This window comes from Vigna unguiculata, chromosome 1 (genome assembly GCF_004118075.2).
Source record: "Vigna unguiculata cultivar IT97K-499-35 chromosome 1, ASM411807v1, whole genome shotgun sequence".
Taxonomy (NCBI): Eukaryota; Viridiplantae; Streptophyta; class Magnoliopsida; order Fabales; family Fabaceae; genus Vigna; species Vigna unguiculata.
In genome coordinates, this window is record NC_040279.1 from 27,740,503 (window position 1) to 27,752,847 (window position 12,345).

The 12,345-nt window shown below is 33.5% G+C and overlaps 1 protein-coding gene across 1 annotated transcript; it reads left to right on the forward strand.

Moving 5' to 3' along the window:
- The first annotated feature begins 2,206 nt into the window (after positions 1-2,206).
- Positions 2,207-3,090, forward strand: LOC114163653 (calmodulin-like protein 3). Its single transcript, XM_028047953.1, has one exon. The coding sequence runs from the start codon at positions 2,369-2,371 to the stop codon at positions 2,825-2,827; it is 459 nt and encodes a 152-aa protein (XP_027903754.1). The 5' UTR covers positions 2,207-2,368; the 3' UTR covers positions 2,828-3,090.
- The last annotated feature ends 9,255 nt before the right edge of the window (positions 3,091-12,345 follow it).

A 12,345-nucleotide genomic window follows, 5' to 3' on the forward strand; every position in this document is an offset into this window, starting at 1 on the left:
TTCCTTAAGAACTGTATATATGAATGAATAGAGATGATACGAGATCAAATATTGACGAGGAATTTGCAAACTTTGCTTTCGTTTTCCTCTATTTGCTGTCACTGAAGAGACATTTTCCTTGTTGCTTTCGAAATGATCAATATATGTCAGATGTTTCTCGTCGAACAATAAACATGCCGTGCCGGCTATTCCTACGTGTGGCATGTCGTATTCAAAGCTAAGCGCTAATATCAGGAAAAGGATAAGAAAAATAATTTTTTTATTACTAAATTTTCACAATTTTCTTTTAGAACTTTATAGGTTATTTTTTAATTGATTTTTATTTTTTTATTTTTTTTCTCAATATTTCAAAATCATTTAAGAGATTATATCTTATGTTATAAAAAAAAAATTATCAAAATTTAGTAGTCAAAATATCATTATTCAAAGATAATCATAGTCAGTTCTGATAGAGATTTTAATTTATATAGACCGAGTTGCTTGTCCTTGTTCTTATTCGATTGTAGCTTGTAAGTAAAATAAACAGTGATGGAGATCCACAGAGTGAACGCGTTTGGTTGGCATTTTTCTTTGTTTTTCTACTTTGTTTTCAGGATAAGATTTTGATACTTAGAAAAAGTTTGTGGTAACTATAGTATTTGTTTGTGCAATATGAAAGATGAATATTTATTTTATATAAATAAAATGACAACAGCTACATATTTTTAAATATATAACTATATTATGAGAAAATTGATTATAAAGAAACTCAACATATAAATTATATTTTAGATCTAATATTTTCAATTACTGATAATTTATTGTAAAATATAAAATTTTTATTTAAAAAAACATGAAAAGGATAAACCAAAGAGATGTGATGTTATAAAATCTTAAAAATTAATTAATTTCATTGGAAAAAAAATGCTAAAAATAAAGAACAACACTAAAAATATTCTCATTTAATATTATTCCAATTTAATTATACATTGAAAGAGAAAGATGGCACTGGAACAATTTTAACCACAACATGAGTATGTAATTTTATTTTTAAAGTAAAAGGTTGTGTATAATTTCTTACATGTCTTCAACTGGAAAAAGTTACACGTTGCGAAACACTCAGCTAGTTTGTAAGATTCTTATCATAGTGCCAAAAAACCTACTGACTTGTCTGTTTCAATAACAGATTCAAACTTTTTCTCATACAATGTTAAGAGCTCTAATAATCACACACTAAGGAAAAATAATATCTTTAAGAGAAAGTACACTCAAATGATATCTAAATACTTACATCTACAAATATTCAAGAAAAAGTATTATTACAAACCCAACACATTTTTTTCGAAAAAATTGCAATCCTTCCCGTGAAAAACATATCTTAAAGCCAAGAGACATATTGAAATTGTGGTGATAATTCTAAAAACAACTCTTCGATTTTATAATATTTTTCTGTTGTTTTCTTCTTCGTATTATTCGATGTGGAACTTTAGTGAATATTTACTTGAGAACCAATATATCCTCCCTCCTGAAAGTCTCACATGTTATGCAACAAACATTTGACACACTATCAACATATCTGCTTGAACCATTCTTGCCACCAGTGATCCAACATATGTGCTTGATTGTCACCGGTGATTTGTACGAACTCACTAGTGATAACAATCTTTCTCCATCATCGGCCCTCACTTAAAACCAACATATATTAATGGAAAATCATTTTTTGACAAAGTTTTATCGACAAATTTGACAATGTTGATGTAACATTACCTCATCAAATGAAAAGAATGATTAGTGTGACTTGAAAAAAAAAGAAAAAAATTTGATGTAACTTAAAAGGGAAACTTTGTCAAAATAAAAAATGTCAAAGTATAATAATCCTATATTAATGTACACTAGTACTTACACTAAATCAATTATATTTTCAAAAACTAATAATATATATAAATAAACGGCAAGAAATGCTATATAAGTCTTTTGTAATAATTTTATTTTTAGATGGGTAGAACCAACCGTTAGGGAACAGCCTTTGCAACAGAAAACCAAAAATAGATTAAGATTTGACGTAATTAAGGATGTGTGATAAACGTTCAAGAGCATTTTGGGGTGGAGTTGGTTGATATTGACAGTCCCCGAACCTAAACCGTTAGGGAACAGCAAACCAAAAATAGGTTAAGATTTGACTTAATTAAGGACGTGTGATGAACGTTGAACAGCATTTTTTGCTGGAGTTGGTTGATATTGATAAGCCTTTTGCGACCTTGTAGTAAAAGGTCCTTATTTTTTTTCGTACACACGCAGCGTCTTCAATTCTAACTCTGATCCAAGTTTCCATTTCCCTCTTCTCACGACATTTGCTTTGACATATTGTCCTCCTGGTGAATCGCAAGGCATGGATCAAGCAGAGCTTGTGCGAGTTTTTCAATTGTTTGATCGAAACGGGGATGGGCGAATCACGCAGAAGGAGCTGACAGACTCGTTGAAAAACCTGGGAATCTCGATCTCGGAGCCAGACTTGACCCAAATGATCGAGAAAATCGACGTTAACGGAGACGGGTTCGTGGACATGGACGAGTTCGGAGAGTTGTACAATGCGATTATGGACGAGAAAAACGAGGAGGAGGACATGAGGGAAGCATTCAACGTGTTCGATCAAAATGGAGATGGGTTCATCACTGGAGAGGAATTGGGCGCGGTGTTGTGTTCTTTGGGGCTAAAGCATGGCAAAACCATTGATTATTGCATGAGCATGATCAAGAAAGTGGACGTCGATGGCGATGGAATGGTTAACTACAAAGAGTTTAAGCAAATGATGAAGGAGGGAGGTTTTGCCTCACCTTCGATGCTCTGATATGCATTCATGGCTTGAGGCTTCTCTCAAACTTATATTGATTCTTTTTCTCTTTTCTGCATAGATGGAACAACTTAGATCGTGTAAAACAACAAATGATTGAGATCTGCTCTTTGTATACAATCATCTTTATCATATCTCAATGGAATCACTGTGGGAATACAGTTTCTGCTTTTATCACAATTTCTCAACTCTTTGTACCATCCTTCATTCCTCAATGTCTCATCTCAACCTGCTTTAATGAAACCAACTTTATCCAAAAACATTTCTCAGTTTTCACCTCTCTCACTAAACCTTTTCATTCACCACCATTGTTCCAGAATTTTGCCTCACGTGCAGACCATCAAAATCCAACACTTTGTGATTGGTGTTCGTACAGTTCCTGGGTTGAAAAATTGTATGTATGCAATCTATAAATTTTGTGGAGGGATTTGGTTTGTGAAAAAGTTATATTTTTAAAAAATATGAATTTTGTGATGTTGGAAGAACAACTCAATGCCGAGAACTTAAGAACTGGTTAATGGTTGGTGGTACTCTTTGTATTGAAAAATGTTGGAAGAGCCATAAATTTAATTTTTCGTGATTTATTTGGGGAGTTTATATGCTAGTTTGCATAGATTATATCGTCATAAAATATAGATAAAAAAATATTCATGTTTATCTTATTTATTTTAAATGTTATATTTTAAAGAACGAGAAAGCATGGTTTGAAATGAATCCTCTTAAATGTGTTTTTGGTGAATGTGTAGGCAAATTTTTGAGTTTGTCATAAATGAAAAAATAATAGAGATTGATAAGAATAAAGAGAATCATCAACTCATCTCCGCTCAAAAGAAAATTAACTTTAATCTTAGTTAAGAATATTTATATGAAACTCTATTATTATTTTTTTTTTCTTTGTACCGCTTAATAATGTTAACCTTGTGTTTAGCCGAAAATTTTCAATAACTTTAAGAAATTAAAATATTTAGTAATTGAATTTACTTTTAATTAATTTCTTTTTATTTTTTTTAAATAATTAGTTTGGATGAAATAATTGAAATATTTTAAATTTCAATTTTCTTGTTAGGATAAAACAATTTAATTTTTATTTTACGGCAAATTCAACATTACATTTGAATCTAACTTAGCTCGACTATCAATATGGTACAACTCGTTTTGACTTTTGATTCAAGTCACTCTTCAGCCTGACCTGATCTAACTCAACCTTCAGCTTGGCCCGGACTTGCCCAAAACCTTCAATCTGGCCTGGCTTGACCTTTGGTCCAGCCTAACCCAGCTTGACTTTCGACTTAGGCCGACCTACCTTGACCCTAAACCCTAAACCCTAAAACCAACTCAACCTTTGACCCCGACCCAACCCAGGTTTGTCCTGCTCAACATTTGGCTCAGATCGGCCCAAGGCCAAGCCGACTTCACCTTCAGCCTGGTTGGCTAAACTCAATCTTCGTCCAGGTCGGTTCGACTCGACCTTCGGGTCAAGACAACTTAGCTCGTCCTTCGGTCCAGCCTGACTTGGCTTGACCTTTGATCTAGTCTGGCTCCATGTTTGGCCCAGTCTAGTCTGGCTTGACCTTCAACCTCACTCGATCTTCACCTGACCACGGTCGACCTAGCTTAACCTTTGGTCTAGCCCGTCCCGGCTTGACCTTTGGCCGACCAGGCCGACCTTCTTTAAACTTCAGCCCAATTTGTCCTAGCTCAACATTCGACTTGACCCGGCCCAACTCGACTTTCTGTTTGGTCTGTTTCAGATTGACCTTCAACTTAAACTAACTCGTCTCGACCTTCTGGTCTACCCAACTCGACTTTTTAAACATATAGATTTTTTTCATCCTTACTATAGGTAAAAAGTGGGTTAATTCCGACAAACCAACCCATCCAAACAAATCAGACCGTGCTAGAATTTCAATCCATCGGTCCATTTTTGCCCAATAGGATTATTATAATTTTTACAACAAATTTGGTTGACATCTAAACCGAATGAATATTTGAAATTTTACATGTAGAACATTCACTCTGATAAATTAACATAATAGTTAAATGGACCAGAAACTTTTAAGTCATAAATGAATATAATTCTTTCATTAAATGCTGCCATTTAATGTCATTAGAAAGATTGACTTGACATGTTAAGTATATTTTATTCTCTCTATTTTATTGACAAATTAACAAATTTTATATATATATATATATATATATATATATATATATGTATATATATATATATATATATATATATATATATATATATATACATATATATATATATATATATATATATATGGCTTGTATTATAGAAGAGAGAACACACACTACTACAACAGTTAAGGTATCTATATAAAACCAATAATTAAGATGTTAATTAATTTGTAACAGTAAAACAGTCTTGCAATGAAGACGGTAAAAAAAATTTAGCACTTCTCACTTCTATCATCAATGTAATGCTAATAAAATGGATAGGGAAAAATCAAACAAATGATAATTTATTAATTTACAATGTGAAAATCTTACGAAACCATCATGGTAAGGTGGAGGACAAATTGACAAAATTTATGCTGCAACGAACTCAGAAAATTCAAATTAATAATGGGCTAACTAGAACTCTTAATTTGTCACATCTCACTGTATTTCACTTTGCTCTATGTCAATTGGGAATAAAAAATTCACAAAATCAAAAAAAATATTAATTGAAAAAGTTCACATGGTCAAAACATAGAAGCTCTCTAAACCAATCTATAAGTTTTTTTTTTTTAAACTTGATTAAAATATTTTTTTAAAAATATATCATTAAACCTACAAGGTTTAAGTTAGTCCGTCTCGACTTTCGACAATTCAAATTGACACATCACGAATTTTAACACAAGTCAGCTTGAGACAACTTTTGACCTGAGTCAAGTTGACCAATCTGTAAGTATAAACGCAGAATATGATCCTATTATTGATTCTAACAATCAATCATAAACAATATCCCATACTGATAATCATGTTGTAAAAGTAAACGGAAGCGTACCTGAATTAGTCATAACGATAATATTAGAGAGCACTAATGATACAATAATCTTCCCTTTGGTTTTCTCTCTTGATGGGGATAGGGAGAAAGGAACAGGAAGAGTACGTTATGACTCTCTGTGTGTTCTCAAAAGGGGACCACGACCATTTATAAACTGAATTACTTAAGTTTTAGTATTTCTAATTTGGCTCCTCATCAAATTAGAAATTACTAACTAGTCTCTACACAATATTTATTTTCATGACATATGCCTTTAGCCAAATCTTTAATTTAGTCAGATCACTTTATTATTTGCCTTTATAAATAATGGCCCTAACACATTTAATTATGTATCATATATATGCATGACCCAAAATTACTAACAATCTCCCACTGGTCACAAATATATATGTACTTACAATCTTATAAATGTGTTAGACTTTATGAGTTCAAAATTGCCATTATATTACTCGAGCATACTCCAAAAGTTTCGTCCATTAATTATATCAGTATGTAGAACCAAACCAGTTTTTCATTGCATCAATCGCAACTAAAACCAACAATGATCACTAATCCTGACACAACCAAATGACATGGATTCATCATGAAATGTGTAGCATGAAAAATTATGTGAAGGTGATCTGTATATACACATCTATTTTCAACTGGTCCAAACTTTAATTTAATGAGATCAATATAAAAACTTAATGTACAAAGTGTAAAATTAAAACCACATATATAAATAACCAAATATGTCTAAAAGTTTAATGTATGCATACAAGAAATTAAACATAGAACATAAAACATATAAAAATAACTATCTTTCACTAAACCTCAGATTCCTCAAACTGTACACCCATGTGAGCAACATGTTCATGAAAGACCTTGGGTGGAAGTCCTTTAGTCAGAGGATCTGCAATCATGGAGTTTGTCCCTAAATGTTTTATGGAAATTTGTCCACTCTGTACTATTTCTTTAACAACTAGGAACTTAATGTCGATGTGCTTCGACTTAGTCGAGCTCCTATTGTTGTTGGAATACAATACATTTGATTTATTATCACAATATAATTTAAGTGGTCTTTCAATGCTTTCCACAATATTCAGCCATGTGACAAAATTTCTCAGCCATATTCCGTGATTAGATGCCTCATAGCATGCTACAAATTCTGCTGCCATGGTGGATGAAGTTGTAAGGGTTTGCTTGACACTGCACCAAGAAATCGCACCACCTGTGAACATAAAAATGTAACCTGAAGTAGATTTTAAGCTATATTGACATCCTGCAAAATCTGAGTCAGAAAACCCAATGATCTCCAACTGGTCTGACCTCTTGTATGTGAGCACATAACCTCTTGTTCTCTTTAAATATCTCATGACCCTCTTTGCTGCTTTCCAGTGGTCCATTCCTGGATTGCTTAAGTATCTGCCTAGAACCCCAATTATGTATGCTATGTCTGGACGCGTACATACTTGGGCATACATTAAACTCCCTACAGCTGACGCATAAGGAATCTTTTTCATTTCCTCAATTTCTAAATTTCCCTTTGGGCACTGATTGAGACTGAACTTGTCTCCCTTAGCAACTGGAGTATCCCCAAATTTACATTCATGCATGCTAAACCTTTTAAGAACTTTATCGATATAGCTCCTTTGTGATAATCCTAGAATACCCCGAGATCGATCTCGGTGTATCTGAATTCCTAATACAAAGGAGGCGTCACCAAAATCTTTCATTTCAAAATTTTTTGACAGAAATTTCTTAGTTTCGTGCAATATGCCTATATCATTAGTGGCAAGCAGAATGTCATCAACATACAAGATCATGAAAATAAACTTGCTCCCCTTAAACTTGTGATACACACAATCATCAACAAGATTCATCTCGAAGCCAAATAAGAGAATTACTTGATGAAATTTATGGTACCATTGACGGGATGCTTGTTTTAGTCCATAAATGGATTTAGTCAATTTGCAAACCATATTCTTTGGGTCTCCCGACACAAAATTTTCTGGTTGCACCATATAGATCGTCTCGTCAATGTCACCATTGAGAAACGCCGTTTTGACATCCATTTGATGAAGCTCCAAATCATAATGTGCAACAAGAGCCATAATTGTCCTAAAAGAGTCTTTTGATGAAACTGGAGAAAAAGTCTCTTTAAAGTCAATCTCTTCTTTTTGAGTAAATCTCTTAGCTACAAGACGAGCCTTATACCTCTCCACATTACCGTTAGAATCTCGTTAGGTCTTAAATAACCATTTACAACCAATGGGTTTCACACCTTCTAGTAATGGGACAAGTTCCCAAACCTTATTGTCTTGCATGGATTTATACTTTTCCATCATTGCTTCAATCCATTTTTCTGAATTAGGATCCTGTATGGCTTGACGGACGGTGATTGGATCATCTTTCATCACACCATTTTCGGATCTTCATTTTCTTGGAGAAATACAACATAATCATCTGAAATGACACTTCTCCTTTCTCTCATGGATCTCCGCAAAGTTGCTGGCTCATGAAGCATAGGTTGTTGAGGATCTTGAGTTTGTTCTTCACGAACAACCAAATCATCTTGAGTATGGGGTTCATCAGCAATGTTTTGTGGAGGTTCTGAACTTACTTCATCAAAAGTAATTGTTTGAATCGGTTCTGGAATTATTACCGATTCTTCCTCCAAAACAAATTTCCTAATCTGATTCTTCCCCCCAAACTCAATATCCTCAAAGAATGTAGCAGTCTCTGTCTCAAAAATTGTCTTTAATACGGGATCATAAAATTTATATCCCCTATATCTCTCAGAATAACCAATAAAGTAACTACTTACTGTTCGAGAGTCCAATTTCTTTTCATTTGGCTTATAAGGCCTTGCCTCAGCTAGACAACCCCACACATGGAAATGCTTTAGACTAGGCTTTCACCCAATCCAAAGCTCATAAGGTGTTTTAGTAGCTGCTTTAGTTGGTACTCTTTTCAGAATACAAGTTGTCATCTTTAGTGCCTCTCCCCAGAGTGACTCTGGTAACGTGGAATGACAAATCATACTCCTTACCATATCCTTAAGAGTCTGGTTTCGTCTCTCAGCTACACCATTCATACTGGGTGATCCCGGCATGGTGTACTGTGGAACAATTCTACACTCCTCTAGGTGCCTGGCAAAAGGTCCTGGACGTTGTTCACCTGATCCATCATATCTGCCATAGTACTCACCACCACGGTCAGATTTAACAAACTTAATTCTTTTGTTAAGTTGATTTTCAACTTCAGCTTTAAAAGATTTGAACACATCCAAAGATTGTGACTTTTCATGAATAAGAAATAAGTATGCATATCTTGAGTAATCGTCTATGAATGATATAAAGTATTGTTGACCATTCCAAGAAGGTGTAGGAAATGGCCCACAAATATCCGTATGAATCAACTCTAAGACGTCTGAAGCTCTATATGCACCTAATATCTTTGCTTTGGTTTGTTTGCCCTTAATGCATTCAACACAAACATCAAAGTTTGTGAAGTCAATGGACTCTAAGATTCCATTTGACACAAGTTGTTCAACTCTATTTTTAGAGATGTGACCTAAGCGCTTGTGCCATAATGCTCCTGATTGAGTATTGTCAATTTTACGTTTAGTACCATGAGATTCTGTATTGAGGGTTTCATTATAGGTGGTCACAGTATCAAGCAAATATAGATTATCATAAGCCAAAAGTGAACCAGTTCCAACAATATTTGAATTAAGAGACAAACTAAATTCATTGTTTCCAAATGAACAAGAATAACCGGATTTGTCCAAATAAGAAACTAAAATTAAGTTCCGTCTAAATGACGGCACAACAAAAGTGTCTTTCAAATCCAAATAAAAACCAGTACATAACAATAATCTAAAATGCCCAATAGCCTCCACCTCTACCGATTTGCCATCTCCAACATATATCCATCTTTCAGAATCAATTGGCTTCCGGTAGTTTAGGCAACCCTTCATAGAAACACTGATATTAGTAGTTGCACCTGAGTCTAACCACCAAGTGTTACTAGGTACTGACGCTAAATTGACCTCAGAACAGACCAAAGTAATAAACATACCTTTCTTTGCACGCCAAGCATGATATTTGGCACATTTCTTCTTTACGTGTCCAATTTTATTGCAAAAGAAACATTTGCTTTCCTGAGATTGTTTCTTTTGTTCTGGACCCTTAGCAGCTTCCTTCTTGGGATCCTCTGATCTTTTTCTTTTGCCCTTAGCCTTTGAGGTGCTTGCAAAATGAGCACTTTCTGACTTGTCTCGTTTTTGTCTTTCCTCTTCTTGCACACAATATGAAATGAGCTCATTAAGAGACCATTTATCCTTTTGACAGTTATAAGATACTTTAAACTGATTAAACTGTGCAGGAAGAGAAATCAACACCAAATGAATGAGTAAGTCTTCTGAGATTTCAAGCTTTAGTGCCTTGAGTTTGAAGACAATATTAGACATGCTCATAATATATTCCCTGATATTTCCTTTGCCTTGATATTTAATGGAGATCAAGTTCTGAAGAAGAGTACTTGCCTCCGCCTTATCGCTTTTTGCAAAGCGCTTCTCAATTTCAGCAAGGAATTCTTTGGCTGTTGTAATGTTTTCAGAAATAGTGCCCCTAAACACCTCTGGGATGTCACGCCTAATGATCATTATGCTCATGCGGTTTGAGCGATCCCACTTCTCATGATCCCTCCTCTCTTCCGGAGTACTCTCTGTCGTAGGATTAGGGGATTCCTCAGTCCTTAACGCAAGATCCAGATCCATGCAGCCAAGAATAATTTCAATATTCTCCTTCCAGTCCTTAAAATTTGTTCCATTGAGGATCAGAACAGAATTCACATTGGCAGATACAGAAACAACTGAAGCTATATATATAAAACTAGAGGAATAACTTATTATGCTCACATAATAAAATAAATCATTATAAAAATATTCAAATAATGGTTTAACCCATCCCAAAACACCCAATGCACCATTAATATCAAGTCTTTGGACAATAATATCAACTGCTAGAGGTATATGGTTGTAATGATCAAACATTGATAATAAAGCACGTCCAACAACAAACCAATCTTTGGATTAATTTATCATCGACAAAGCAAATTCTTATAATTATCACATGTTTATCATCACATGTGTGTATGCAATTTGGCCAAATATTAATCTTCCTTTGGGCCGATCAATATCCGCATGAACATACATAAACACCAACATTTAACATTTTTCATGAACTATCTACTCAAGAGAGGTCACTTTGTTGACTTCTTGATTCAATTAATTCATTTAAAATATTAAACAAAACCAAAATTTGATTATATATTTATTCCAAAACCAAATATATTTATTTTATATATTAAACAACCAAAAAATATATAAAATAAATAAAATTATTTATATTCTAAAATATAAATCCTTATGTTCAAATGTCTTGAACCCAAAATTCAAAATTAATTAAAATAATTTACTTCAATTAGAGTTTTAAGAAACCCTAGGATTCTCAATTTGGGGTTTTTCTCCCAAAAACAAAATTGGGATTACGGGTTTCAGAATTAAGAATTTAGGGTTCTGAATAAAAATTAATTAAATTAACCAAAGACAAACATGAATCAAGTATGGGTGGCTCTCATACCACATGTAAGCATAAACGCAAAATATGATCCTATTATTGATTCTAACAATCAATCATAAACAATATCTCATACTGATAATCATGTTGTAAAAGTAAACGGAAGCGTACCTGAATTGGCCATAACGATAATATTAGAAAGCACTAATGATACAGTGATCTTCATCCTGTAGGGCACCTTTATTTTCCTTTGGTTTTCTCTCTTGATGGGGATAGAGAGAAAAGGGAACAGGAAGAGTACGTTATGACTCTGTGTGTGCTCTCAGAAGGGGACCACGACCATTTATAAACTGAATTACTTAAGTTTTAGTATTTCTAATTTGGCCCCTCGTCAAATTAGAAATTACTAACTAGTCTCTACACAATATTTATTTTCATGACATATGTCTTTAGCCAATCTTTAATTTAGTCAGATCACTTTATTATTTGGCTTTATAAATAACAGTCCTAACACATTTAATTATGTATCATATATATGCATGACCCAAAATTACTAACACAATCTTGACTTTTGTTTCGAATTGCACCTGTCTCGATCTTCGACCCGAATCAACTTGACAAAAACATAAATGACATGAATCAACAAACTATAAAAGTTAACATTTCAATAGTAAATATTGTAAGTATTATGAAGGTGATCACACAAAAGTAGTGTCAATACTTCCTTAACAACATTCATAAAGAGTTTCTAGAGTTAAAGACTTGGAATTATAAATGTCTACAGTGTTTGAAATACAGGTTGAATCACCATCATGAGATACTGGTTTGTTCACAAGATTGTAATACAACATCACTTCAAATCCATTTAATAGAAACAAATTTAAAGACAAAAGCATTTGGAAAATGTACATATCAGTTATTTCAATTGGTTGATCTTCTAA

Excerpts from the sequence above, each read along its gene's own strand:
- LOC114163653 (XM_028047953.1), top strand. The coding sequence starts at position 2,369 with ATGGATCAAGCAGAGCTTGTGCGAGTTTTTCAATTGTTTGATCGAAAC.